This window comes from Emys orbicularis, chromosome 14 (assembly GCF_028017835.1).
Source record: "Emys orbicularis isolate rEmyOrb1 chromosome 14, rEmyOrb1.hap1, whole genome shotgun sequence".
NCBI lineage: Eukaryota > Metazoa > Chordata > Testudines > Emydidae > Emys > Emys orbicularis.
Genome location: NC_088696.1, coordinates 3,147,116 through 3,174,263, shown reverse-complemented (window position 1 = coordinate 3,174,263; position 27,148 = coordinate 3,147,116). Strand labels below are relative to the sequence as shown.

The following is a 27,148-nucleotide window of genomic DNA, read 5'->3' as shown; positions in this document are numbered from 1 at the left end:
ATCCAAATCAGGACTGAGGCATATGGATGGAGTGAAACGTGGGGGGAAACTTGAGCTGTTTCTGTCACTCCTCTTCATGGATAAACCGGAAACTTCGGTCTCCAGGGCTGTTATCTGATACCTTTCCCTGGAACTAAACTTGAGTCGTTCAAAAAGTGTGAATATTTTACAGTGAGGGTAATTAACTATTGGAACTGATCAGGGACGTGGTGGTTTCACCATTCCTGGGAGTTTTTATATCTAGATTGGATGTTTCTTTTTAGAAGAGATGCTCTAGTTCATCCAGAATTCATGGACTCGATGCAGAGCTCCCTGAGTGAGGCTCCATGCCTGTGCTCTGCAGGAGGTCAGACTAGATGATCACAATGGTCCCTTCTGGGAGGGCTGGCCCTAGACCAAGTGGTGCCCCAGGTGAGGAGTGTTTTTAGTGCCTCCCCTTCATTTGTTAAACTTTTGAATACCTTAATTTTTTTTGCATTTGTAGCCTATTTCACAACTTTGATGCACTATTTGAATGCATGATTTATCCCTGTCATAAAATGATAATTTGCACGCTAGGATCTGTAACGCTATATTTATTCATGCCATATATAAGCAAATAAAAAAAATTGTTTCCTCTAAGCTCAGAGAAACTTTTTACTTTTCAGAGTAACTGAAATGTACTAACATCAAGAGATTGAACTGTGCACCAATATTGGGTGGACCAGTATTAAATAGTGTTACAGTAGGTGACAGCCTTAGAATGTTAACCCTTTGTTGTTCTGTTTCAGATATTTTCCTATCAAATTTGCCCCTTGCTGCAAACTAGATTGCAGTTGAGCTTTTTGCTTCCTATACTGAGCTCCTGAAGGCTTCTTCCAGGGCATCTTTTATTTTCTACGGGGGAAAACAGACAGTATTAGGGAGAGCAAAAGTCTGTGTTCAGCAGTCTTAGAAAGTCATCAAACATTACGTGTTAAGCCTGGCAAAAGGAGTAATAGTATTTTTTGTTGCGTAGATAGAGGTTCAATAGATATCTCGGACGTCTCATTAAATATGTCCTTTATTAGTCGCTACTTACACTCGTCAAGTCTTAAAACACACGTACACTTTCACAATTACACACTAAAACAAGGTTCACAACATCGCAACTGGGCTGTCACTTAACTTCAGTTCGTTCTTATATTTCACTGACTGACTGGTGCCACCCTGCCCCTTATATACCTGCGAGGACATGGCTGACAATGTTTTAGGAGGTTCAAGCAAAATATAGTTCTCCAAGTCTGGAAGGTTCCACGAGATTCTACAAAGGTCTAGAACATTCTAGGAAGTTAGTGAAAAATGAATCCACATACAGAATACCTGAAACGTTTTATTTTAAATGTTCTATTTTCCCTTTTGCCACTAACAACAAAAACAGGACCCCGAGCCTGGCACCCCCTTAAGCTGTCACCTGGGTTGCCTGCCCCTAAATCCAGCCCTGCCTCTGGCCTTAAAATCTATGAAAAAAGTTCTGCAGTGGAAGTAGTTCCAAAAACATAGAAGTGAATCACTTTAAACTCCGTCTAAAGCTTCATTCTAGCTGCTGGGAGCAATCTCCATTTATATTGTGTCTTTGTCAAGCTGAAATCTGTCAGGGGTTTCCCAGTTTTAACCTTCCCAGAAGAGGGCTGACAGATCTTAATTCCCACAAAACCTAGCTTTTACCATCTGTGCTTACCCAATGCTTGGCAGGAAACAAGTATGGGTGTAATTCCTCTTTTTCATGATGGATTCCTTCCATCTGGGGTAGTACCTCTCAAAACATTGAAGGAATAGTGAGAAAGAAACGAAGTTCTCTTCACCTCTGCTACTGTCAGTACGTTTTCTCTTGACGACAGAAGTCAGAGAATGGGGGGAGGTCAATAGTATAGTGCTTTCCAGATTCCTGATCCCATTGGATCCCCTTGGAGCAATCCTCAGTGTAAGTATGATGCTGTCCCATGTGCAAAGGAAAAAGTAATCGCTTAATTCTAAATTTAAATTCAGCTTTGAAGCAATGGGCAGGGACCCTCATCTTACTCTGCAACATGTGGATTCCTCTGTGTTGTGTAATTTCAGCACTGCAGACAGGACCGGCACCAGCAAATGAAGCACGTGCTTGGGGTGGCACAATTCCAGAGCCGGCCCTGACTGCAGACAAGTAATCTGGTCAGCAGTCATCACCCATTTTTCAGCATTGTTACCAAGCAGTGTAATTGACTAGTGTGCTTTCAAGACCTGCTGCTGCATGGTGTAGATCAAGAGGAGGAGAATGAGCTGGCCAAAATTAATGGTGATTGTGCCAAGTGCTACCAAAGCTCCCTGAAACAGGATGATTTTCCTGCTCCAAAGCACAGGGGGCGCTCTGGTTCAGGTTATAAGAGATGGGGGATCAGGCAAACTCAAGAGGACAGGAAAATTGATGGAAACATGAGCTTCCTACCCCGTCACTGTCAGTTTTTGCCAATAACTGACTGTCTTTAATGTTAATGCAGAAATCTCAGCGGGCAGGGAGGACAGTGCAGACTCAGCGTCTTATGTGGCGCTCCTCCCAACAATGATTGATTGTTCTTGAAGCTGCTGCTAGAAAACTGCTCAGTGGAATCGATTGCCTCTTAACTGAAGTGCCACTGTGATGAACGCTATCCGAGGGATTCAGATGGACTCTTTGGAGCAGTGGTGGCTTTGGGTGTGGTGGTCTGTAATGCAGGTCTCAGGGCTATGGCTGTGGAGAGGAACTAACCTTCCCTTGTGGTGTTCTCTTAGGTTGTTAAAGGTAAACTGCATCCATTTGTGCAGAACTATGTCCAGCAATCTGATGTGGTAGAGAGGCTTGGGCAGGTATCTTACTGTCTTCATCCCCTCCTCCCACATGTCACTTCTGCCCAATGAAATGCTGCAGAGAGGGTAAAAGGGGCAAATGGCCATGTTGCCAGAAGCCTGAGTTGCAGCCTGCACAGTCTAAGTATGCAGAGCAGTGCTTGGATCGAGATGGAGCGTTCCATGCTGAGACCTGTAATGGATGGAGGCAGCACCTGTGCCGTATTAATGGTGAGAGAGGCAGCAGTGTAGAGCCCCACGGGCATCCTTTAGCCACCCTGGTTGGTGTAGGAAGGTGTGGAACAGGAAAGCCCTAGTGGCTCAGCCCAGGTTGGAGCTTGATCCTCTGCTGTGACCACAACAGCAAATGGCCTCTTTGGGTCTAGCAGAAAACAAGATTCAAACTAATCTCAGACTGTTACCAGTCTGCAGTGAGCCAGGCCTGAGGCTTAGCCACGTGTCCTGTCAGGGGAACCTGCTTTCTGCTGTGAGTCCCAAGCTCCGGACTAGAAGGGCAGTGTCTGGAGCAATGGAATTTAACTGCAAGAAGCTAGTGATTGGATCTTTGGCAGAAGCCTTGGAAGTCTGAGCTTTTAAACCAGGGGTGGGCAAACTATGGGCCGGATCCGCCCCACCAGCTGTTTTAATCCGGCCCTCAAGCTCCTGCTGGGGAGCGGGGTCTGGGGCTTGCCCTGCTCCGGCGCTCCAGCCGGGGAGCAGGGTTGGGGCCGCTCCACGTGGCTCATGGAAGCAGCGGCATGGCCCCTTCTGGCTCCTACATGTAGGGGCAGCCAGGGAGCTCCGCTCTGCACGCTGCCCCTCCCCCCCAAGCGCCGCCCCCCCCCAGCTCCCATTTGCTGGGAACCACGGCCAGTGGGAGCTGCAGGGGTGGCACCTGCAGACGGGGCAGCGTGCAGAGCCACCTGGCCGCGCCTCTGCGTAGGAGCCGGAGAAGGGATATGCCGCTGCTTCCGGGAGCCGTTTACAGTAAGCGCTGCCCGGAGCCTGCGCCCCGAGCCTCTCCCTGCTCCCCAACCCCCTGCCCTAGCCCTGATCCCCCTCCCGCCCTCCAAACCCCTCAATCCCCACCCGCAGCACCCTCCTGCACCCCAAACCTCTCATCCCCAGCCCCACCCCCACCCCAGAGCCCACACCCCCAACCGGAGCCTGCACCTGTTCCCACACCCCAACCCCCTGCCCCAGCCCTGATCTCCATCCTCCAAACCCCTTGATCCCAGCCCGGAGCACCGTCCAGCACCCCAAACCCCTCATCTCCAGCCCCACCCCAGAGCCTGCACCCCCAGCTGGAGCCCTCACCCACACCCCACTCCCTAGCCCAGAGCCCCCTCCCACACCCTGAACTCCTCATTTCTGGCCTCACCCCAGAGCCTGCACCCCCAGCCAGAGCCCTCACCCCCTCCTGCACCCCAACCCCAATTTTGTGAGCATTCATGACCCGCCATACAATTTCTATTCCCAGATGTGGCCCTCGGGCCAAAAAGTTTGCCCACCCCTGTTTTAAACGCTGTGATTGGAGCATCGTTTTGGGTAATAATGACCTGTTATAACTAGCTGGCAGGCAGAGACCAGTCAGGGGCTGCTCTGTGGCTGGTGTTCAGTATGGAAATGCCTCTGGAGTGCAGGGTGGATCCCTCATTAATGGCAGTGTGCTTTAGTCCTGACAGCAGAGAGATTAACAGTGGAGACTTCTGCTTGCAAGTGTCATTTGATGCTAGAGTGGGAAATGCTCCTTGGGGCTTCACCAGGAAGGCTTTGTATACCAAAGATGCTGGTTAGGAAGCACGGCTCCACAGGGATTAGCATGGGCAAAACACTGCATCAAAACAATAGGCCAATATATTATCCAAAGAATCTCCTCCTTCCTCAGCTAAACTGCCCTCTTCTCTGGGCTGGCATGTTGCATCTGACAGGCAATAGCAACACTGGGAAGTGCGCTCTGAGATTAGATCCAACCCTAGGAACTGCTGCTTGCCCTCCAGCTGCCAGGGAATCTGGAGCTGGGAGAATAGTTTTGTTTAAAGGAACAGTGTCCTCCAAGCAGGCTCGGTTTCCCAGCCTGCTGAGTGGAAGGTCATTCAAACAGCTTGCGAACAGGGTCGATATTTTATTTGCCTCTTCCTGGCACCCTCCCCAGTAAAAACATGTTTAACAAACCCACACACCTGTTAATTTGAAATGTACCTTAAGAAATGCGCACACTCTGAAATCGTAACTGTGTAACTCATCAGAGCTTTTTATTTCTTATAGCCTTCTGCACTGGGTGTCTGTAGCGTTATTGCTTTAACCGCAGCCATCTTATGAGGGTTTTTAGAGAAATAGTTCAAAACAAACGTGTAAATTTTCAGGATCTCTCTCCCTGGGCTTTGGGGCAGGGAAGGGAGATGTGGGGTGATTTGTGGGCTGGTAACTGGGGGTGGTTATGATCGGGGTATAGAGCTCTGGGTAGGTGCCTTTTGGCAATAAAGGGAGGGAGGAGAGAGTGTCACTCTGAAGTCTCCTCAAAGTGCTGCCTGTCAGCAGCCAGAGTCTCACGGGCCCTCTGCCTTCTCCTTGGATTTCTCACTCAGCACATAGCAGCCCAGCTGTCTTCCAGCCTTCGCTTTCGAGGGACTGACCTGTCTAACAGTGGGAATTTGACTCTGGGTATGTTGGGCAGTATGTTTATAAAGACTTGTCTCTTCAAATACTGCAGTCTGTAGTTTTAATCCCCTACCCCTGAGTGATAGCTGTCCTGAGTAACTGGCTGTAATATACGAATAGCATGAAGCCCTACTGTAGCTAGCCTCTGGCAGTTCCTAGATGACTCTGGAGAAGATGGTGCTGATGAAGGCTGCTTTCAGTGCTTAATAGCAAACAGGAGTCTGGTGTGATCAAGGGATGTGGACTCAGAATTGGAAGGGCTGGGAGCAGTAACCTGCACCGTGTATGTTCAGAAATCAGTCCCTACCAGACATGCATGTGCCTTTCACCCTTCCCTTCCTCTGCACTCCAGGCAGACATTTGACCCTTCTGTCTCCGTAGGTGTACGTGGTTGGGAATGAGCCCTCTGACATGTTACTGGAATCCTTGCAGCCATCTCTGGGAGTGATTTTTTCTCTCTATTGTTTCACCAAGCAGAACGTGTCTCACTTACGGTAAGGCATGTGGCAAAACTCTTCTGCTAGGTAAAGTGGGGGGTGTAATTAGTTCACTGTCTGGCCTATGTGGAACTGAGTAGGAAGGAGAGATCATGGTTGCCCAGGGACAGCAGAAAGCCGTGTGTGTGTGAGGCGAAGGGCTTGGCTGGGTGTGGGGTGTTTTGTGTGCAGGTGGGATTTAGGGATGGGAGAAAACTTTAAATAAATTCCTGTATATGGACCTGAATGTCCTTGTGCTCCACTGGCAGTTTGAAGTAAAGGTCATTTGTTTCCCATTTGAGCTGATTCCCTTCTTCGCAGAGGTGCACAGGACCTGCTCCTCTCCTCACCATTGTAGCTTTGTTCACACTGAGCTCTTTGTTGAGTTCTCCCACCCCTGGAGTAGCACCAGTACAGTGCGGGCAGCACGAGTGCAGACCAGCTGCTGGTGTGTTTGCCACTTTCCTCTCGGCCTGCTCCGAGCGGGGTTGGACAACAGTTTGATAAACACGTTGCCAGGAGGTTTACTCAAGCCCTTCCACCATTACTAATCCTGGGAGGGGCACAAGGGCTTTGACGAAAAGCTCTGTGGAGACACAGCCTTTGCCAGCAGAAAGACATCATTAATCATTTCAAAGGTGCAGGGGAACCTCCTTAAAAGAATGAAAACCAACTAAACCAGCTGCAGGGAGAGTGGGGCTACCAGGGCGCTGTATCTTTCCCAGAATTCAGCAAGCGTAACCGAACTGCAGCTGCCCGGCACTGGTCAATCTTCCAGAATCTGGCACCTTCATGAAACAGCTGCTGGAGCTCATGCAATCGATACTGAGTTACAGGCTATCTGTCACCTCACTCTCTTCCCAATTTCCTCCTCTGATGCCCGGGTGCAGGAACAGCGCTGTGCACTGAGTGGGACTGCAGGCAGGCTTCAGGCCCAGCAGCCACTAATCCCACAAGGGGTCTGTGTGGAGGTGGTCTTTATTGTGCATATTCACTTTCATTCACACGGTCAGGCTTCTCCATTCATTGCTGGGTTGAAATCTTTAACGACCCAGATCCTTTCACATCTGAACTGTGGAGGAGCAGGAGAAGCCATTGTGATGCCTTGCAGCTGCCTTATAAGCGCACATAAAGAGCTGTCACCTCCCTGGGGTTTACTGTATCTATGAGACTGCACAGCGGGAACCTTCCAAGGTGTGTCTGTGGTCACCTGCCATCTTCCCGGTGCCACCAGCTCGCTCTGATGGTGTTTGCTGTGTATTGGAGCTCACAAAACATCATTGTTACATTGCTCCATGTGTCTGTTACAAGGCATCATGCCAATGGTAGAAGATGGACTCTGTCATGGCCTCTCTTTCTTGATAGCTCACCATGCCAGGAGATTTTATTATGGGTCTTGGAGAAGTCAGAGAGAGAGGTGGCGCTCTCCACGCTGGAAGGGTTTGCAGGACTGGGTAGAACCATGCAGTTTCTCCATCCGCTGTGCCAGTTTCAAGTAGCTGGTGGAGGTGGTGCCATGATCACTGTCAAAGAGACCATCAGGTAAGAGACTACGTTGTGACACTGCATTAGCAGCCTTACACTCACTGCCTGGCGTGCCTTCAACTGTCGTCATTCAACACCTCGGGCTGTTTTATGGCTCCGCCAGTAAGGGGTGCCCGTGCAGAGTTCCACAACTTGCAGAATATGAAAGCGGGGGGTGGGGGGAGCTGGGATGCTGTAATCCCTGTGGAGTGTCACCACTGGGCAGGGATGGACAATTGACTTGGACTGAGTGCCAAACTCTAGCAGGTGAAACTTCCTGGATGGCCTCAACTTTACAGGCAAACTGAGCTGAACATTGCAGGAGCAATGAGGTGTGAAGTTGGAGCAGATTTTAGCCCTGATACACCTACAAAACCAGTAATAAAATTCACGTTTGGCTTTTATTAGCATTATTAATTTCTTCTTGGGAGCCCTTTGGCCTGCGGCTGGATGACTCAGGGGACTGAGAATAGGAAATGGCCTTTCACTCCTGAATCACTGGTTCAAATTCTGACCAGACAAGTAGTGTCTGACGTCATCACGGTCTAATGCAGGGGTGGCCAACCTGTGGCTCCGGAGCCACATGCGGCTCTTCAGAAGTTAATACAGCTCCTTGTACAGGCACCGACTCTGGGGCTGGAGCTACAGACGCCAACTTTCCAATGTGCCGGGGGGTGCTCACTGCTCAACCCCTGGCTCTACCACAGGGCCTGCCCCCGCTCTACCCCTTCCCGCCCCCTCCCCTGAGCCTGCCATGCCCTCGCTCCTTCCCCTTCCCCCTCCCCAAACCTCCTGCACGCCATGAAACAGCTGATCGGGAGGTGCAGGGAGGGATGGGAAGGCGCTGATCAGCGGGGCTGCCGGTGGGTGGGAGGTGCTGGGAGTGGGCGGGGGAGCAGATAGGGGGGCTGCTGACGTATTACTGTGGCTCTTTGGCAATGTACATTGGTAAATTCTGGCTCCTTCTCAGGCTCAGGTTGGCCACCCCGGTCTAATGGCTGATCAGTTGCATGTGTGAAATGAGTGGAATGGACATCTGGCACCATCAGAATGGTACTAATTGACCCCCTTGTTGACAGCCTCTGTAGACTGACTGAATGAGCCATAGTGACTGAATTCCCTCAGTGCTCCTGGAGATGGTCCCTCCAGAATAGGGTCAGGCACGTTGGTGCCTGGCATTACACGGCCATTGCCCGTGCTCTGTCTGCTTTGAGGGTAAATGGAAGACTGCAGGCTCCAGCACTGTCCAGACAGAGCCCATCACCAGCTTGGGGCATGTATCTATGAGCCAGCATTACCTGGTGGAAAGAACCAGGAACTCCTGCTTTGTCACTGGCCTGCTGTGTGGGCAAGTTTGGACTTGTCTGCACACAGACTTGCATCCATTTAGTTAAACTGGTGCAGAAGCCCATGTGGCTGTTCTTATTCTGGTATAGTTTAAACCTGTGCCTGCAACTCGAATGAACCTGGTTAGAACTAAAATAAGTGTCACAGGGGTTTGCGCAGGTTTAACTAAATCAATTTAAAATCACGGCTTAAGTTGAACTAGTGCACCTTTGCATGTCGACAAGGCCTTGCTTCCCCTCTGTGTATCTATTTCCCTCTTTTATGGCTGGGGAAACAATTGTAGGGCCGCTGCATTCGTTAATTAATGCTCATACAGCTCTTCGCAGAGGAGTTATGTATGTGCTAAATATTTTGTGTGCATAGATTCCGCCCTTGTTATTCCTGCAAAGGTTAATTAGTGAACTGAATGCTCAGCCATTTCAACTTCATCACCAAACTAAATGATATTTTTATCAGCTGCCTACTGGCTGTCCCCTTTCAGGGCGTGCAGTACAGAGTGTTGCTGTAACTGGGAGTTTGCAAAAGCCTGGAAGTGATGAAATAGTGTAAACGCTGCCCCAGCTTCCCCTGATCAGGAGTGACAGGTGGGCTGGGAGGGCACGGGAAATACTGAGACACAAAGCGGGACAGATAAGCCGAAAGCCCCTTGGGCATTTGGGACTTCACGTTGATTCTGGAGCACGGAAAGCACTTCTCACCCAAGGCTTGGCTCATTACAGCTTGAAACCACATTATAAACCTGGATGAGATAGCCAGGGTCCCAAACACTGCAGTGCCAGTCGGGATGGGAAGGAGTGGAACTTACACTGGGGAGATACTAAATACAACTGAGAACTCTTCCTGGAAGTGTTTGGCACTGCTCCGTGATGGCGGTAGGAGAGCTTAGCTTGCTGCAGTTACCTGCTGGATCTGGAGCATGGGTTCACACCCCAGCACTCTCCCTCACAGAACATGGACAAGGCTCTGGCATACAGCAGCAGATTAGGGATTCTTCTGGGAGCGAGGTCGTATAATGCTGTTGACCAAAGAGAAGGCAGACAGACCCTCCTGTTGCAGGCATACCTTCAGCAGCCTGTGGGCTCTTCCATTGGGGTTGGGAGTGATTTTCATGCTTGTTTGAGTCTTAAAACCAGATCCCTCACTTCTGACTAGCTTAAACAGCACCCAGAGTGGGCTAGGCAGCGGGGGCCACCGTTGACCTTTAGAGCCCTGCATGCTTCTTGCATGAATAGGGACCTTAGTCCTGGTGCCCAGGCCAAATTCCATCTTCAAATAACATTGTCTCTCTAACGGTTTCCCTGCCGCTTCTGTTGGATACGGTGTTCTCTGCTTCCTGCCAGGAACCGGGTGTAGCACTCCTGTGTGCTGGCTGCTGCATCTCAATGGGGAGATGGAAGGGTGCCCCTGTGGAAGTGTTCTGGAAATCCCTACAGCACTTGGGGATGAAATGTGCCAGGGAAATGCTCTTGCCAGGGGTAGTTCAGAAACCGACACCAGCGAGACTCTGGGTGGGTTCCTGTCAGGTGAAACGTTGGCTGCATTTCAGTGACGAGGAGGAGGCGCTCTACCAGAAGGTCTCCTCGGAGCAGTGGCAGATGGAGCAGTTGGTGGACCTGTTGACTCACTGCCAGAAGAGCGGCTTAGCTGGAGACTTCTTCATCTGCTGTTTAAAGGTAAGAGGCCACAGTCTGTTAGCAGCCCGCATGGGTGCAAGGGTCCGGGAAGTGCCTTGCATTCCCAGAGGGTTAACTTTCACATGCCTGATTGTTCCATGCCGCATGTGGGGAGGGTACTGGAAGAAGGGGGACGTTCCACTTAAATCTCCTGGGAAAGAGCCGCTACAGGTATAGGGTAGCTATATCTCGCGACCGTTCCAGCGCCAAGCCCTGAGGAGGCGCATGGAGTCCTCAGTCTGTGAAAGGGTTAACCCTTGTTCTGACGACAGGAATGGTGGGATTTAGGCTGTGGGTAATCCCTACCTTTGCAGACTGCCACTTCCCCAGCTCCCTGCCCTGCGTTTCCTTTTCTTCCTGCAGTTTCGTCTCCAGCCTAATCACCGCCATGGTCCCTCCTCGGAGGGCCAGGCTTTGCTCTCCTCTGCTGCCAGGCAGAGTGTATAATCCGTGTCCTGCTAGCCCCCTTTGGGGTTGGTGCCATGGTTACGGCCCTTCTGCTGTGCACAGAGCGCTGCGCTCCTTTGTCTGGGCCTCTTTCAATGGCCACCAGAAGAGCTCATCCTGTGTGTGGATGGGAAGGGGCACCGGCAGCATAGGGGCATGTAGAAGGGCTCGGCCGAGGCTCGTCCCTCCGCGGGGCTGCGGGGTATCCCACCGTCTCGCAATAGTTCAATATGAGCCCAGGCCCTAGGTCAGGGCTGGCCAGTAAACAGTCAGGAGCTCCGGCCCTTAGGCAGGGGCTGAGCCAATAGTTCAGTGTGAGCCTTGGCCCTAGGTCAGGGCGGGGCAGCAAACACCCAGTCAGGAGCTCAGGCTTCTGAGCGTCTGGTGCGAGGGGGAGACGGCCACCCGTGAGTAGGGTGGCAGGGGGGACACAGGCCCACCCACTCCACTGCGTCCCAGCCCGGAGCCCTAGCAGCAGCAGAAGACTTGCTGCTGTCAGTGGGGATCCTGACCTCAACACACTGACATTGGTTCTGGCAGTGCTGTGGCCAGACCAGGGTCGGTTGCCCCCGGGCTACTTCCGGACTCCCCCCTCGTAAGGTACCTGGATTAGGGCGGTGTCCTTGGAGGTTTCCAGGACCATCGGTTCCTCCGGGTAGCTGGCGAAGGGTAGGCTCGGCTCCTCCTCGGGGTAGCTGGCGAAGGGTAGGCTCGGCTGCTCCTCGGGGTAGCTGGCGAGGGGGAGGCGCGGCCTGCCGGCGTTCCCCAACCCGAAGCTAGGCCACAGGCATCTGGCCTCTCCAGCGGCTGGCTTGTAAGTGAGCTTTGCAGCGGGGCTTTTCTACTTCCTGTCCTGCGCCGTGACCTCTAGGGGGTGGGCGCGGGACCCACTGGCTCCGCCCACGTTGGTGCTAGGGGAGGCTTGTCCCTCCGCGGGGCTGTGGGGTATCCCACTACCTCGCTACAGGGCACTTCTGTGGGAAGCAAGCGGGGTGCCCAGGCCACGCAGCCCACCACCAGGAAGCCCTTCTCGACGTGTTCAGCAGATGTTCCTGTTCGTGTTATAAATCAGGAAATATACAGTTAAAATCTAGTTTGCTAGAGGTCAAAGGGTCCCTGGTGTGTCTGAGGCAAGCACCAAAGCAAATGGGCAAGCAAGACCCTGGCAGGTTTACAGCCCTAAGTGACCATCCTTAGGGGAAGCTTTTAGTGTTCCTTCCCCTGCTATGTGCGAGGAGGTCACTCTCAGCATTTGGGGCCGGTGGTAGCAGTATGAGGAGAGGGGTGGGAGATCCCGGGCCGGGATAACAGAACCAGCATAAGATCCCTTTGGAAAGCTTGGGCTTTAGGAAAATGGCTGGAGAAGAATCCCCAAGGCCCCAGTGCAGATCAACCTGCCTCCTGGCACCTGGATGAAGATTCTGGGCTAGGGTGAGGATGGCAGCAAAGGTTTGAGGCCTAGCAGCTACTATAGTAGAATTGGCTGCTCTGTGATACTGATGTGCTCTTTAAATCTGACCTTGTTCTTGGACGTTAGCTGCTGGCCAGTTGCCAGCTGGGTGCCCCCAGCTGTGTGGATGGGGCTGTCATTGCCGGTGGCCCACAGACCGATTTCCTGTATTTAGCTCTATTTCTGACTGTGCCGTGCACTCCCCTCCCTGGCAGGAGCTGACTCACGTGGCTGCAAAGGATGAGGCTGGCTCGGATGCTGCTCCCCTTTCCTGTGAGAGTCTGGTGGAGCTGGAGCAATACCACAGTCAGCAGCTCGTGGGGCAGAAGAAGAAGCTGCTTGTTCTGCAGCTGGTGGCCATGCTGTGTGAGCGCGTCTCAGACACCGTGTTCACAGACGTTGTCCAGGTAGGTCATGGCAGAGCCCAGGGGCATGGCACTGGCAACAGCACTGCACGTGGGAAATGCCATCTGACTTGAGGCTCACAGAACGACCCTCAGGTGGGTCCTGTATGAGTCTTGGGTGAACCCCTTCTGCAGAGTGTGACATGAAGTCAGATGTGGCTACTGCCTGTCCGTTGACTGAATCCCGTGCACTGAGGTGAGGGTGCAGTGAGGAGCCGTGTTCCCTGTGTGACTACAGGGGAGAATAGCCTGCAATCTCAAAGACTTCTGCTTGGGAAAATGAGACAGCAGTAGCTCTGAGCTTCCCACAGCCAGCACTTCTACACCATTCCCTGGTGGGCACCCGGTGGAAGAGGCTGAGGCTGAGTATCTAGAGCAGTGGTTCTCAACTTCTTTTTTCATTTGTCGACCCCTAAAAGATTTCAAATGGAGGTGTGGACCCCTTTGGAAATCTTAGACATAATCTGTGGACCCGAGGTTGAGAACCACTGATCTAAGGGACCTTGCCATACTTGGTGCTCCTGTACCATTTCCAGCAGCACCTTCTTCTGGGCTAATAAGAGTGCCAATATTTTTTCCCAGCCCCTTGTTCCCAGAGCCAGCTGACCTTCCATTCGCAGTTTGAATAATATTGGGAGAATTCAGAAGCTCCCGTGTTACTCAAACTGCAGAGGTGATCTGAGCTGCTGTTCGGGGATGGAAGGAGCTCCAAATTGGTGGAAATGTGATGTGGTGACCAGATACCCTCTGCCCTCTTGCCGTGGGGCCCCAAATGGGAGCTACCCCAAGAAGGTTACTCTGAATTGAAACCCCTGCATGAAGTATGAATAGCCGCAAGTCTTACATCCCCTGCACGAATCAGCACTCGGGTGCTCTGTGCCGGCTCTGCATCAGCAGTTAAACGAGCCTCTTCACAGAGTTGTGCTGCACCATGTTAATGTAGAGCTCCATTAGAAATGCAGGAAGCTAAGGGAAGATCAAAGGTTTGGGCTGCCAAATGGCAAAGGCCAAAACCAGTCGGGCAGGAAATGTGTTTGTGTTTTTAAAGCTTCTTGCAGAGAGCTGTGAAACATGGGGGGAAATATCTGTCCCTATTCTTGACTGCAGACTCGGCATGGAGTGCGTGAGGTCTAATCCCCTGGCCTAGTCTTACTCTGCATAATTGGGGAGTGCTTTGAACAGATGAAATGTGCTTAGAGAAGGAATAATTGTTGGGGGCTGGGAACCCTGCAGTGTGTTTCTGGAAAAGACCAATTATTCTTGATTGGCGGAATACTCCAAACGATGACAGTGGGGAAGGGCACAGTCCGGGCCGCAGAGCGCTTGCAGTCAAAGACAGCCTACAGAAAAGGGGAGGGAGCAGGATTGGCTCAATGAACGTATTTGATCCATGCTGAACTCCTGCTTTGCCGTTTGACCCCGTAGCTAGCCAGCATGACTTTGATTTGTGCTGGTGTTAACCTAACCCTATTTTACTGAGCTTTCTAATTGTTCCTTACAGGATATTTTAAACCCGGTCCTTTCTTAATATTTTGCACTGTTTAACCCCTACCCATTCTATATTTACCTGGTTAATATTTCAAGCCCTAGCCTTTTCCTAATATGTTTGAACCCTTAATCCTCCTCTGTCATCCCTCCCAACAGTGATCAGCTGATGAGTCCAGTGCCCTTTGCTTCCCAGCACCTCCTCCGTCCTTGCCCACTTCCTACCCTTTTGCTCTGCACAAATCTCTAGTCACCTGCAGAGACTGTCAGTTTGCTCAGCTCAGGTCAGAAAGGGGTAGCTCCTGGGGGCTGCTAACATACTGATCCCTGGAGATCTTGCAGGACTCCTGCCCTCGGAGAGGCCTGCTAATGAATGCAATGAGCTGCATTATTATCGTCATCCAGGGACTGTGAAGGGCTGCAGTAAAGAAGCAAAGAAAAATGCTGCTTCCCTTGGAATAAAGGACTCGGAAAGCCTTGACAGAAGCCAAGCCACTGTTGCTGTTTATAGCCCAGTCTATCAGTGTGTGCTTTTTAAGGAGTTTCTAGCTAGGCTTTGGGCTAAAACCTGCTAGGTATGACTCAGGCGGGGGATGTGAGTGTTGTAGTTTAAGTATCCAGTTTCAGAAATATCAGGTTTTTGTCTCAAGTTTAAAGGACTGGAGGGAGGGGGAAGGCCTGTTGGTTTGGCTGCAGCCTTGCGTTCCTGGTGCTGACAGCCAAGTCTGCTTGTTAAAGTTAAAATGGCCAGAACATTGAGACATAATATTGCTGAGGTGCTTTTCATAGCGAAGAAAATTAGACAGGCCAAGCTCATAATATATGAGCAGCTACTGGGGATTCATATCTCCAGAAATACTTCAAATTTGCTAAAAGTATCTCTCAAACTCCTGTGGCTTCCTGGTGCCCACCAAGTGAGTTTATAAATAAATTAAGCAAAGCCGCGCTGTCTCCTCTTCCTCTGGAACTCCCAGCATGTCCGGCACTGTGAGCTCTTTGGGGCAGGAACTGTCTATTTTTGTTTATGGTACAACACTGAGCACTGTGTGAGTGCCAAACAAAGAATCAGAAGTTCCACTTCCAAGTAAATACGTCTTTCTCTGGCGCCCCTGGTTGAGCACCACAGCTCCAGTAGTGTGCAGTGCACTGCAGCCAGCCGTCCGAGCTGTGGGCCAGCCCATAACGGGTGCAATACCATGGGTGTGGTGATAGAGCTTGGCTTAAGGACTGAAGAATTATTGTGTCTCTAACTGGAATGATGTGATCTTTCCTTTTCTTCTGTTCCCTAAACTCCCTTCCCTTCCCTTTGGCAGGTGGTGGAATTTGTGGCAGTTACATTGCAGCGGGCATGTGCAAGTCTTGCCCAGGGTTCAGAGGGCACTGTGGAAGCACAGACTCTGAGCATGTCCATGGGACTAGTGGCTGCCATGCTAGGAGGGGCAGTGCAGGTAAGCCAGGACACAATGGGATGTGTGCATATGATCTGAATGCATGGAAGGGCCTCTGGAGCCCCTGACCAGCAATGCAGGCTGCTCTGGCATATGCATGACAGCCTGTGCATGGGCTGAGATGCAGCACTAGAATTGCTGGAACTGGATGGTTAGTTTAGATCAGATCATATTGAAATTTTGAAAATAGAGACCCTTCCCACTCCTGTGCCTTGCCCCTTGGTACAGACATGGTTTCCCTTCACCAGGCAGGGCCGGCTCCAGGCACCAGGCAACCAAGCTGGTGCTTGGGGCGGCACCTGGAGGGGGGCGGCGCGGCGCTCGGGCCGCCGGGGAGACCGGGGCCACAGCCGGGCTCGCCGCCCTCCCCCCGGCGCTCTGGCCGCCCCCCCCCGCGCCCTCCCCCCGGCTGCCGGGGGGAGAGCGGCGAGCCGCTTCCGGGGCTCGCCGCCCTGCGCTCTGGCCGCCGGGGGGAGAGCCGAGCCCCAGCCGGGGCTCGCCGCCCTCTCGCCGCCCTGCCCCCGGCGCTCTGGCCGCCGGGGGGGGGGGAGAGCGGAGCCCCCGCCGGGGCTCGCCCCCCTCGCCCCGGGGCTCCGGCCGCCCTCCCCCCGGCGGGAGAGCCGAGCCCCCGCCGGGGCTCACCCCCTCCCCGGGCTCCGCCCCCCCCCCGTGGGGGGGGGGGGGGGCGGCCGGAGGCTTTTTTGCCTGGGGCGGCAAAAAAGCCAGAGCCGGCCCTGTCACCAGGATGACACTTAGGCTGTGGTTTGGATATTACAATGCTCCCATCCCTTTTCTCTCCCCCACCTCTGCTAACTTTTGTCTGAGAGTGATGCCGAGAAATTGATTCATGCCATTGCATCAACTGGAGTGGGCTAGTGTGTAATGTGCGAAGGATGTAGCTGTGTTGTAACAAAGGGACCAGATGATTCACAATTGAGCGGTCTACCTGTTGCTATTTAAGCAGCACCTTTGCTCAAGAGGTTACACTTGCACCTGTTTTGGAAGCATTTTCACGCCATCACGCAGGTCTTTGCACTGCTTGGATCCTACTTCATTTCTCAGCCTCTTCCTCCTTCAGTTTGTTCATTTAACCAAGGTCTCTTTATAATGTGGTGTGTTCCTAACAAAAAAGCCACCAAACTCTAAATCTGTGAACAGACCCAGTGAAGGAGCATGGCCTGGGTGCATATTTAGTCAAACTACTACACTTCTCTTTTAGTTTAGTCTGTAAATCTTCTAAAGTATGAAGAGGATAGTGATCCTGTATGTGCCTTGTAAGGTACATGGGAGGGAGCCCCTCTGGGACACACCTTAGGGGTTCTGCTGCTGGGGAAGGCAGAAAATATTTTCTCTAGCTACACGACTCTTAAAGCATAAGGGAGAATAGGGCCCTGTCTAGGGACTCCTAGTGTCCAGGGGACAGGTTGTTCTGGTGATATTTTGCCACTTAGTTCCAGATTATGGAGTTTACATGTACACCTCTACCCTGATATAACGCGACTCGATATAACATGAATTCGGATATAACGCGGTAAAGCAGCGCTCCGGGTGGGCTGCGCATTCCAGTGGATCAAAGCAAGTGCAATATAACGCGGTTTCACCTATAACGCAGTAAGATTTTTTGGCTCCCGAGGACAGCGTTATATCAGGTTAGAGGTGTACTTTGCATGCCAGCAGCTTCCAAGTCCTGGAGAATCAACCTGCTCCTGATGTGTGTTTTTTCTCTAAAGTAAATAAACCTAGGAAATGGCATACAAAAAACTCTGCACAGCTCAGTGCTCACAAGTCATGAAGTACCAGTTAGTTTCATGCAGAACCCTGACTCTACCACCAGGTATAGGTGATCTGAGTCTCTATGTGATCACATTGTATTCCTTAAATATTCGTTTTTTTTGTCTGAGATGCTCACGTGTAGCATCTTGTAAGTGCATTACTCTGTATATGTCTGCCAATCCCTGAAAGTCACTTACATGAAAAGTACACAATAAATTAAACTTATAGGACATCCTACCAATTAAGCAGGCATGGGAATAATAGTGAACATTTGCTGAGCACCTAAGTTTGCAGCTAAATTCACTTTCTGGTCAACTGCCTCATTTTCTGAATTATACCAAAGGAAGGCTGACCTGCTGGTGGAAAAGAGAATTTGTTGTATCTGTTTGCTCACTAAGTTACTAAAATAATTAACGGAAGAGGAGACCCTTTCAGTGAAAACATTCTGGACTGTCTTGACAATGAAGTTAGTGGAAGTGTGAGAAAATGGTACGCGGTGTCACGTGTGTAAAGCAGTGGAAATCTTGTATGAAGCTATGTTAGTTCAGCAGTAGCCTGTGATCATGTGATTAATGACTGTATCATGATACATGTGCACAAGGGGAAGACAAAGTCCATTCTCCACTCTCTGCCAAATCCCAGCATTTTAGGTTGTCAGTGGGACTGGGTGGGGGCCTGGATCTGTGTTCACGTCGCACTCCCCGGCAATGCCCAGCCCAGACTGGGGAAGCTAATGATCCAACCAGCGGACCAAATTTGGTGATGAATCCTGCTCACATGCCACCTGAGGCAGTTGTGCATAAGCTAAGAAGTAGGACTGGGTATTTAATATTGACTTTTGGTTGTGTGCATGGGGTTAAACTGATCACTAAATGTGGGGCTGGGAAGGAATTTTGCCCAGGGTTTTACCTTCCTCTGAACCACTGCCCGGGAGTGTTCCACTCACATAAGGTGGGCATGTACCACGATTGGTTTCTTTCCCTTCTGGTTGCAGGGGAGCCTAGAGCACTGCGGGCCATTGTCCCTCCCACTAGCTATGATCTAAACCAGCCAAACACCATGTAAACTCAGAGCAGAAGCTGACTCTCTGCCCTTTCTGTTTTGCTTTCTCACCTAGACTCCTGCTTTCCTTTTGGGGTCTTCTCATTGATCAACTGCGCCTTACCCTCCTTCCTCTGGCATGAGCAACACCTCCTCAGACGCAGAGAATGTGCATTCTCGGTCCGTGCCCCTGACCCGCAGTGGATGAAGTAGTGGAGCAGGGCTCCACACTTGTACATGGGCCCACTCCTAAGTCGGACCTGATTCTCACTAGCTCATATCAGCTTGCTAGCCATTGTTAATGGAAGCAACTTAATGTGTCCAAGTCAATTGAACGAGAGAGGTTTCCCAGGGCAGATGGTGGTTGACATCAGACATTTAGGTTGACATTTAGAGCCCTGCAAATCTGCGGATATTCGCTTTGCATCTGCGGACCATTTTTGAAAATTTTGTATCCGCGCAGGACTCGGAGTTTATTGTCTCAAATGGCCACCACAGAGGATATTTATCTTGGTTTTCAATTAAGTGTTTTGCACAATTGTGCAAAAAAATCTCCTGAGGCCACTGGCAAACCATCAGCTTCACTACTCGAGTCTTTGCTTTCCCAGATCTAATGACTGAATTTTGAAACTCTATCAGTCCCAGGATATTAGAGAGACAGGGTGGGTGAGGTAATATCTTTTATTAGACCAACTTCTGTTGGTGAGAGGGACAAGCTTTCGAGCTCTGTATAAGCTCGTAAGCTTCTCTCTCACCAACAGAAGTTGGTCCAGTAAAATATATTACCTCGCTCACCTTCTCTCTGATTTTTGAAATGCAGTTCAGTGCCAGAACTTCTCTCCATCCTCTCCCATGTCCTGATACATGTTGCTAGCAAAACCCCACAATGCCTCTTGCAGCTCTGACACATTGCTACAGCTTCAGAGGGAACTTCTACCCAGCAACACTCCTGAGTCGCTTAGGCACAGTGCATTCCCCAGGGGAAAACGGGGCTTGGGAGGAGCGTGCAGAGGACAGCTTTGTGATCTACCCTTGTGTTGCTGAACCCGGTGGTTCTCATGCCTCCCTGCCCCTCCCTGCACATGTCCTTTGTGAGGTCGTAGCTCTTGTGCTCCCCCTGCTGGCGTTTTGCCAGAGCGAGGCAGGTCAATCAGTGCTGCTCGTTAAACAAGGAAGTAAATTAAAAATGCACCTTAATCTCTGCAACCTCGAGAGAAAATATTTGTCAAATGGGAAAGGACGTCCTTGGTGCAGCAGAGAGTGAAAACCAAAGTAGGTGTGAGAGCCCTGCTCCCCGAGTCTCCCCAGCATCTGAGAGGCTAAAATCCCAGGCATTGACAATGCAGCCTTATTCGGAAGGTGTTGAGGTCTTATGATTTCAGCATCGGGACTGGGAGTTTGGATTTCTGTGTTCTATCCCTAGCTCTTCTCCGGACTTGTTGTGTGGTGCTGGGCGAGTCACCTCACTGTGCAAGAGCTCAGTTTCCCAGCCAGAAGAAAGTGGATAATATTTATTTTCCCATCTCCAAAGGGGGCTGTGGAGCCTGATTCATCCAGTCAGTCCTAAAGCTCAAACATTACTGATGCCAAACAGGCATTCCGAGCACATGGGCTCTGCTGCAGGAGGCTCTTTGGGAGATCCGGAGATGGTCTGTCTCCTGCTAGCTTGTTGATTAGGATGTGCAATCACCTGAGGAGTGATAGGTTTCTTGAGCCTCTTGGAGATCCTTGACCTGATAGTAGAGTTTTAGGGCCAAGCAGGCATCTCCTGGATGGACTAGAGGCAGTACTGGGATTGGCCCTGGTGGTGGAGATAGGGGATTGGCCCAGTCCTGGGAGATGACACGTAATCCTTTAGGATTGATATAAGACTTTTGCTGCCTCCCCCTGCTCCTGCCCTCCAAAGTCTTCTCCCTTCCTAGTTTCTTTTACGGTGCTGTGTGCTAATTCCAGGAAATTGCCACTTGGTTTATTTTGTCACGCACAGAGCAATTTTCTCCCTCAAGTAGCATCTTCACCCTTTGTTGAGGTCCTTTCAATGGATCTGTTGAGGTGTTGGCTACAGCAAAGGCACTTGGTCCAAAGTGGGGAAATGTTATAATTATCACCTGTATTTCTAATAACACCGACAGGGTGAAAGTGCTGGGTTATTTAACAAGTAAAAAGCTATCCACTGGGAAGCAGATTTTAAATCAAGATCGGATCTTTTTCTAACCAATACGGTCTAGTTCAAACAGGGATGAATGCAGGGAAGCGCCATGGTCTGTGTTATACAGGAGGTCAGATGAGGTGATCACAGTGGTGCCTTCTGGCCTTATACTCTGGGAATCTCCAGTCTGTGAAAAGCGCTTTGTGTCCCAGTTCACGTTCATCTCTGGCATATGCTTTGGCGGGAATAAAGCACAGCAAGTGCGTCACCGAGAACTGTCAAATGATCCGTCTCAGTGCCTAGTCCTAGCAGACACATTGGTTTCCTGTACATGACTCCTAGCAGATACTGGGGCAGACAATCCTTTGTTTTGATTTACAACATACACAAATGGCTCCTAATCCTGGGATCTGGGCACCTTTGTCATAAAAGAGTCATATAAAGGTTGAACCAGCAGCTGCTCCTCACCTCTAGGCAAGAAAAAAATAACCAAAGATTAATCAAACCCCCAACAAATACCCTCTTAGCACAAGTGCAGGAGATCGCTTGCATTCACTCTGAACCTGGAGCGTGCTGCCAATCTGCACATCACCATCTGCACTCATGAAACTAGCCCTTGTCTCTGTCCATCCTCAGAAGCATAGGCAGAAGACAGGGCCTTGCAGAGTGTTGTGATAGTCACGTGCAATTACCTGTGCACACTTTTACATGCACAGTTTGTGATCTGTTGCATGTGCAGCTAGCAGGGGCGGCTCTATGTGTTTTGCTGCCCCAAGCACGGCAGTCAGGCAGCCTTCGGCGGCATGCCTGCAGGAGGTCCGCTGGTAACGCGGATTCGGCGGCATGCCTGCGGGAGGTCCACCGGTCCTGCGCCTTCGGCGTACCCGCCTCCGAATTGCCGCGGGACCAGCGGACCTCCCGCAGGCATGCCGCCGAAGGCTGCCTGACTGCTGCCCTCACGGCGACCAGCAGGCCGCCCCCCGTGGCTTGCCGCCCCAGGCATGCGCTTGGTGTGCTGGTGCCTGGAGCCGCCCCTGGCAGCTAGTCAAGTGACTGCTCACACAACTGCACCTGCACATTGCATGTTCCTTTTTGTATGTGCTACAGTGAACATGAGGCCTGAGTAAATGCCTCATGGGAGGAGCGTCCCCCCCCCTGCTCAGCGGAGCTAGTGCCGTGGGGCTGAACTGCACTGCAAGCAGACTGGCAGTGTCGGTAGAGGATATGCAGGAGAAGGAGCCAGTGAGGCTTTACAGAAACCAGTCAGACTACTTACTGCTGTGTCTGAGACGCTGCATGACCAGACGAGGTGTTCTGGGCCTCCTGTAGCCACATCCCCATGTGAGGATGGTAGGGAAATGTGAAAAGCTGCTGTCCCACCCCACTTAATGGTCACACTTGCCAGTTTGGGGCACATTATTATCTGATCCATCAGGCTCACATCCACGCTGTGCAGTTACCGAGGTTTCTTAATAGAGTCAACTCCATTAGACTGTCTCCCACCACTCTCTCTCCCGGGCCCCTCAGCCCAGGGGAGTGTTCTCGGAAGCTGCTGTAAGTCAGTGTGTCCAGCTCTCATTTTGAGACCATCTCAGTGACCGTTGTTTTCTTCTTTCAGCTGAAATCGGGTGACTTTGCCATCCTAAAGCAGTTGGTGCCCCTGTTGGAGGAGATCTCCCGCATTCATCCTGAACCTGTCATCCAGGAGCTCGCTGCTGATCTGCGCATCACCATCTGCACTCACGGAGCCTTCTCCACCCAAACTGTTGGCACTGCTGCCCACAGCACCCTGGGGGAAAAAATAGGGTCAAGCAGGTCAGGAGGACAGACTCACGCAAACCCCACAGAAAGTCCTGAGGACCAAACAGCCGGGCTCAGCCTGGGACCACCACAGAGTAATGAAAATTGCAGCCACGCAAACAGCAGCATGGCCAGTAACCCCCGTGCTAAAGGAAAGAATGGGGAATCCAGCATGCAGAAAGAGTGCCCCGCTGGGACTCCTACAGCAGCCCGCAGCCCACAACCGCTTCAGGAGCTCCTCTTATCCGCCTATGACCCTGAAATCCCAGTACGGGCAGCTGCCTTGCGGGGTCTTTCCCGCTTGATAGAACAGAGGGATCCAGACGGACTTCAGGCTCAGGAGAAACTCCTCAAGGTAGGCAGAACTCGGGACTAAAGCTTGCTACAGATCGTGTTTGTTTAATGTGCGGTTTCCCTTCTGACACTGTGCCATGCTCAACCTAGTGTCACGCTTACAGGCTTTTCTTCACACTTATTACATGACAACACACCTGGGACAACGTGGGCTCCGGGGGAGTGACTCAAGCGGGCCGGACACATGTCTGGGAAGAGCACGCAGATCCCTCGTTGGCAGTTTTTTTCTGCAGAGCTCAGCTGCTCATGGTCCCAGCAACTCTTACTGTGTTCCCTCTCAACTGTTGGGGTTTGTTCTCTCTCCTCCCCGCCCTATGAAGTAAACATGATGATTTGGTAGCCCAATTATTGACCCTGCTAACATGAGATTAACAAGGTTCCTCTGGGCCAACATGGCTAATGTCCCCGTGCACTGTTCCCATGCTGGCGTCTCATGCCCCGCCTCTGCCTCATATTCCTGGGTTCAGGGAGGAGCAGAAGTCACTTCTCCTTTTTTCTGGGGATAAAGGAGAGGAACCAGAGTTAAAGCGGGAAAATGCCCACAGATCTCTGTAAGTGAAAACCTCGCATCCTCCCTGTGAATAGCTAAGGAAACAAATTGTCCTACATGCTATTGCAGGGCTCAGAGGAGATTCCTGCAGCTGGCAGTCTCTGCTGTAGCAATGGGCAGCTGAGGAGTCAGTATCTTGCTAGCAGATTTCATGAATCAGCGTCACATTTATGGCAACCATGACCCAGGCTCAAACCCTTTAACCAGGGCCACGTGCAGTCCATGATGCTGTGGGAATCCACCCATATGACAGCTCTGAGAGGTGTAAACTTCCACATTCATCTCAGCGTGGTGCTAACTCTCAAGCCTAGTTGTGATGAGTTAAATTGTCAGCATTTACTATTTCACTGCTGGCAGAAGCATCCAGCCAATGTACTGGTCCCTCATTGCTGGCTGCAGAGGGGTGTGTTGGGGTAGGAGGCAGTGGAACAGCTAGTTGCTGTCAAAGTTTAGAATTTCAAAATTTCCTGTTGCTCCAAACTTGCCTACAAGGTGGAGAGAAAAGCTGCTTCCCCACAGATCACACAGGGCCTTGCTTGTAACTCCAGCTTGACCACAAGGTACGGAGGCTTCACTCAGAGGGGTAAGGTCAGCTCAGAGAAATGGGGAAGTCTGGATAACACCCCCAAGTGTGTGGGACTGGAGCTGTCTTAGGGGAGAACATGGGTCTCGCACTCCTAGGAAGGTAACTGGTGTGCTTTGTCCTCCAGGTTTTCCTGGAAAATATGGAACATGAGGACTCCTTTGTGTACCTTTCTGCTATTCAAGGTGAGTGCAGTGCCCAAGTTGCTTGGGTTTGGTGTCTAATACTGGAGGGCATCTTTCCCACTACGGTTTAACTAACATTTGTTTTGTGATATGTATGAGTCCTTTGTGTTCCACCCATGCTCCTATCTGTGAACTGCTGGCATACATCAGCTGAAAGGTGTGTGCTTGTTTATTTACCAATTAAGCCATTGATTACATTCCCCTGCTGAGGATGTGCTGCAGATTTAGTGAGTCTCTCATCCTTAAACACTGCACATTCCCAAGAAAGTCAGAGGCGAGACAGGAGAGAGTTCCCTGGAAACCAGAGAGCCAGTGGCTGTGAAATCCAGGCTTTATGCCTCCCAGGCAGCAGTTTGGATCCATATGGATTTTCTACTGGGGTCGCAGGCCTCCTGGAGCTAACCTCTCTTTGGCTTTGTCTAGACTAGAGCTTTGGTCATGTTGTCACTCAGGGCAATTGATTGCCAGTTAACTTGCGTTAACTAATCTAGACAGTCCACGGAAGTGTGTTGGTGGCTGTGTTCGAGTTCACGGCGGTAAATACACCTTTCCTTCAGCTGAGTGGGCAAACAATTCATTGCTGTCACAGGCATGGTACAAGGCTTCTCCATCAGAATGAAGGGCAGTAGCGCAGGATGCGGGGTCAGTGACCTCAGTGCTAGCCAGCATGCAGCTGTTAGTAGAGCACAGGTCACTCTTAGGTTCTTGCAGAGGTTGGCTAGTAGGTGTGCTCCCCAAACTGGGCCACCAGGGAAAGGCATTCCTGAAATACATGGGTTATTTTAAAGGGAAAGGTGAGGGCAGGCTTCTGGTACCTGTGACCAGTGGAGTCCAAAGTTGTGACCGGAGCGACCGCTGTCCCAGGGAGAGTGGCATTGTGGGACAACTGCTGGGGGACTGTTGGAGTTGACACAGGTAGTTCAGTGTCTACACTAGCAGTGATGGCAGAAGTAGGCTGTCTTTGGCCTTATGTCGTGTGGGGAGATGATGTTACTGTTTTGATGCAACAGGGAGGCTACCTCAGTGAGAGACAAACGTAGCTATGGACGTTAGGTCGACATAGCTTTGTAGTGTAGACAGGCTGAAGTGCCTCTTGGTCCATGGTGCTCAGCATACACGTTTGGAACTGGGAGTCTGACACCAGAAACTCTCCTGAGCTGCTTGGTTCTCCAACTATGAAAGCATAAGCCGCCCCACCACATGGTGAAAATACCTGGGCTCTCCTGAAAGGGGAAACCTGTCATTTCTAGAGTAACGCAGATGTTTGTTTAGCTGCTTGTAAAGAATTGCAGGGTGATCTGGCACAAAGCTGTACCGACATGCTTTACAGACCATGAACAAATAGAGCTCCTTCGGAAGAAAAGCTGTGGTATCTGGACTCCAACCCTGTTGCACACTACGAATCTAAACAGTCCCCCTGTGGTTTCCAAACTCTTGGGGGTGTTGCTGTGCACTTTTTAAAGGGGGCTCCGTGGCAGGGATGGGATTAGTTGCTGAACCCAGCAAGGAACTGTGCGGCGGCACTCTGAAGCAGCTGCAAGAGCGGGAGCAGCTCTGCTGAGGGAATTGCTGTAATCAAGCTGTACGGCTCCCCGGGTATATTTGCTGCTGGGAGGTCATCGTGGGGAAAATAAAGTCTCTTCCTAAGAAACCTGTGCATGTGAAGAGAGGTTAATAGCGTGCCCACGCATCCTGTTCCATGGAAATGACTGCCGAAAATAGTGCCAAGATTCCTGACCTTGCTTCCTACCTTAGACCGAGTTCCTGCAGTAAGAGGAGAGACATAGGAAGAGAGAGCATCTAGTGAAACCTCGTATTGGGGTACCTGGGCAGGGTATTTTAATATTCACCACTTAGTAATGGGGGCACCAGCTCAATAAAACCACTGATAGACGGGGGAAGGATTCTTGAGGGACGCCAGGTAGCATAACCGTTGGGAATGATACAGTCATCTATTACCACTAACTGATCTCTAGCCTTGTAGGTATGACTAGGACAATGTCAGACATGAGGCCCAAATGACACATTCACATTCACAATACAAGCTTTCATTATTATTAACAAAATAAGAAGTTGTTTCTGGCTCTCAGGGTTGAAAAAATCCCTTCCAAAATGTGACCTAAGTGTAACCAGTGGAGTAGCGATTGCTTGACTCTGCAGACAGCCTGAATCAATGGCTCTGAGAGGTCTGAACTCCCCAAAGCCCCATTAATCTCCTCTATATGTTAACCCTGGAGCCCAGTGATGACACTTTAATGTAACCATTAACTCTTGAATTAACGACCACTGTAGAGCATGGAATGGGGAAGAAGGTGGCCACGGGGAGTTGCTGCAGAGAAGGATGTGCAGAAAGAAAAACAGACACAGTTAAGAGAGAGACAAGGAAGGGAAACAAAGTGAAGAAATAATAGTGATCCTGTGGGGGAGCAGATTTCCCTACGGGGTGCTGCCGAATAAGACAGTTGGGTTCCAAACAAAACATGTCATGACAATAACTCAAAGTTTCATTGCTACATAAAGACCAGATTCTCCCCTGGGTCTCTGTGACATTGTTGGGGTGCCACTGTGGATCGACAGTAGTGTGTTTGTGCAAGACTGAAACTTTGGTCCATGGATCAGAATTAAAAAATGGGATTCAGCTCTCGCCGCAGAATGAGTTTGACACCCCTGGACTAGCACCACTTGAAGATGGTTACATGCGCACACCATCTCCTGTAGTCACCAAATCAGCTGACCGTGGCTGTTATCAAAACTTATTTCTCAGACTTGGTCTACACTTAAGTTTTGCCAGTATCACTTATTCTGTTTGGGGAACTGGTATAAACTGTACCCCGTGTCATGGCTCCACAAGACCTGTGCTACATCCCAGCTATTGGAGGAACCCCTTCAGTGGGTCCCACTCTTCCTTCAGGGTTGGCCATACGGTCTCACCAGCTCCTACACTTGAGCCTCTAGGTTTCAGCGCTCCCGCTTCATAC

General features: G+C 50.9%; 1 protein-coding gene across 1 annotated transcript in view; it reads left to right on the top strand.

The window, feature by feature from the left end:
- TANGO6 (transport and golgi organization 6 homolog) overlaps positions 1-27,148 on the top strand; it is an 87,364-nt gene that overhangs the window by 22,072 nt on the left and 38,144 nt on the right. Inside the window, exons 8-14 of the mRNA XM_065416564.1 lie at positions 5,863-5,975; positions 7,323-7,499; positions 10,375-10,501; positions 12,614-12,805; positions 15,601-15,735; positions 22,317-22,853; positions 24,113-24,170. Of these exons, the coding sequence (XP_065272636.1) occupies positions 5,863-5,975; positions 7,323-7,499; positions 10,375-10,501; positions 12,614-12,805; positions 15,601-15,735; positions 22,317-22,853; positions 24,113-24,170 (1,339 nt within the window). The remainder of the gene's footprint in view (positions 1-5,862; positions 5,976-7,322; positions 7,500-10,374; positions 10,502-12,613; positions 12,806-15,600; positions 15,736-22,316; positions 22,854-24,112; positions 24,171-27,148) is intronic.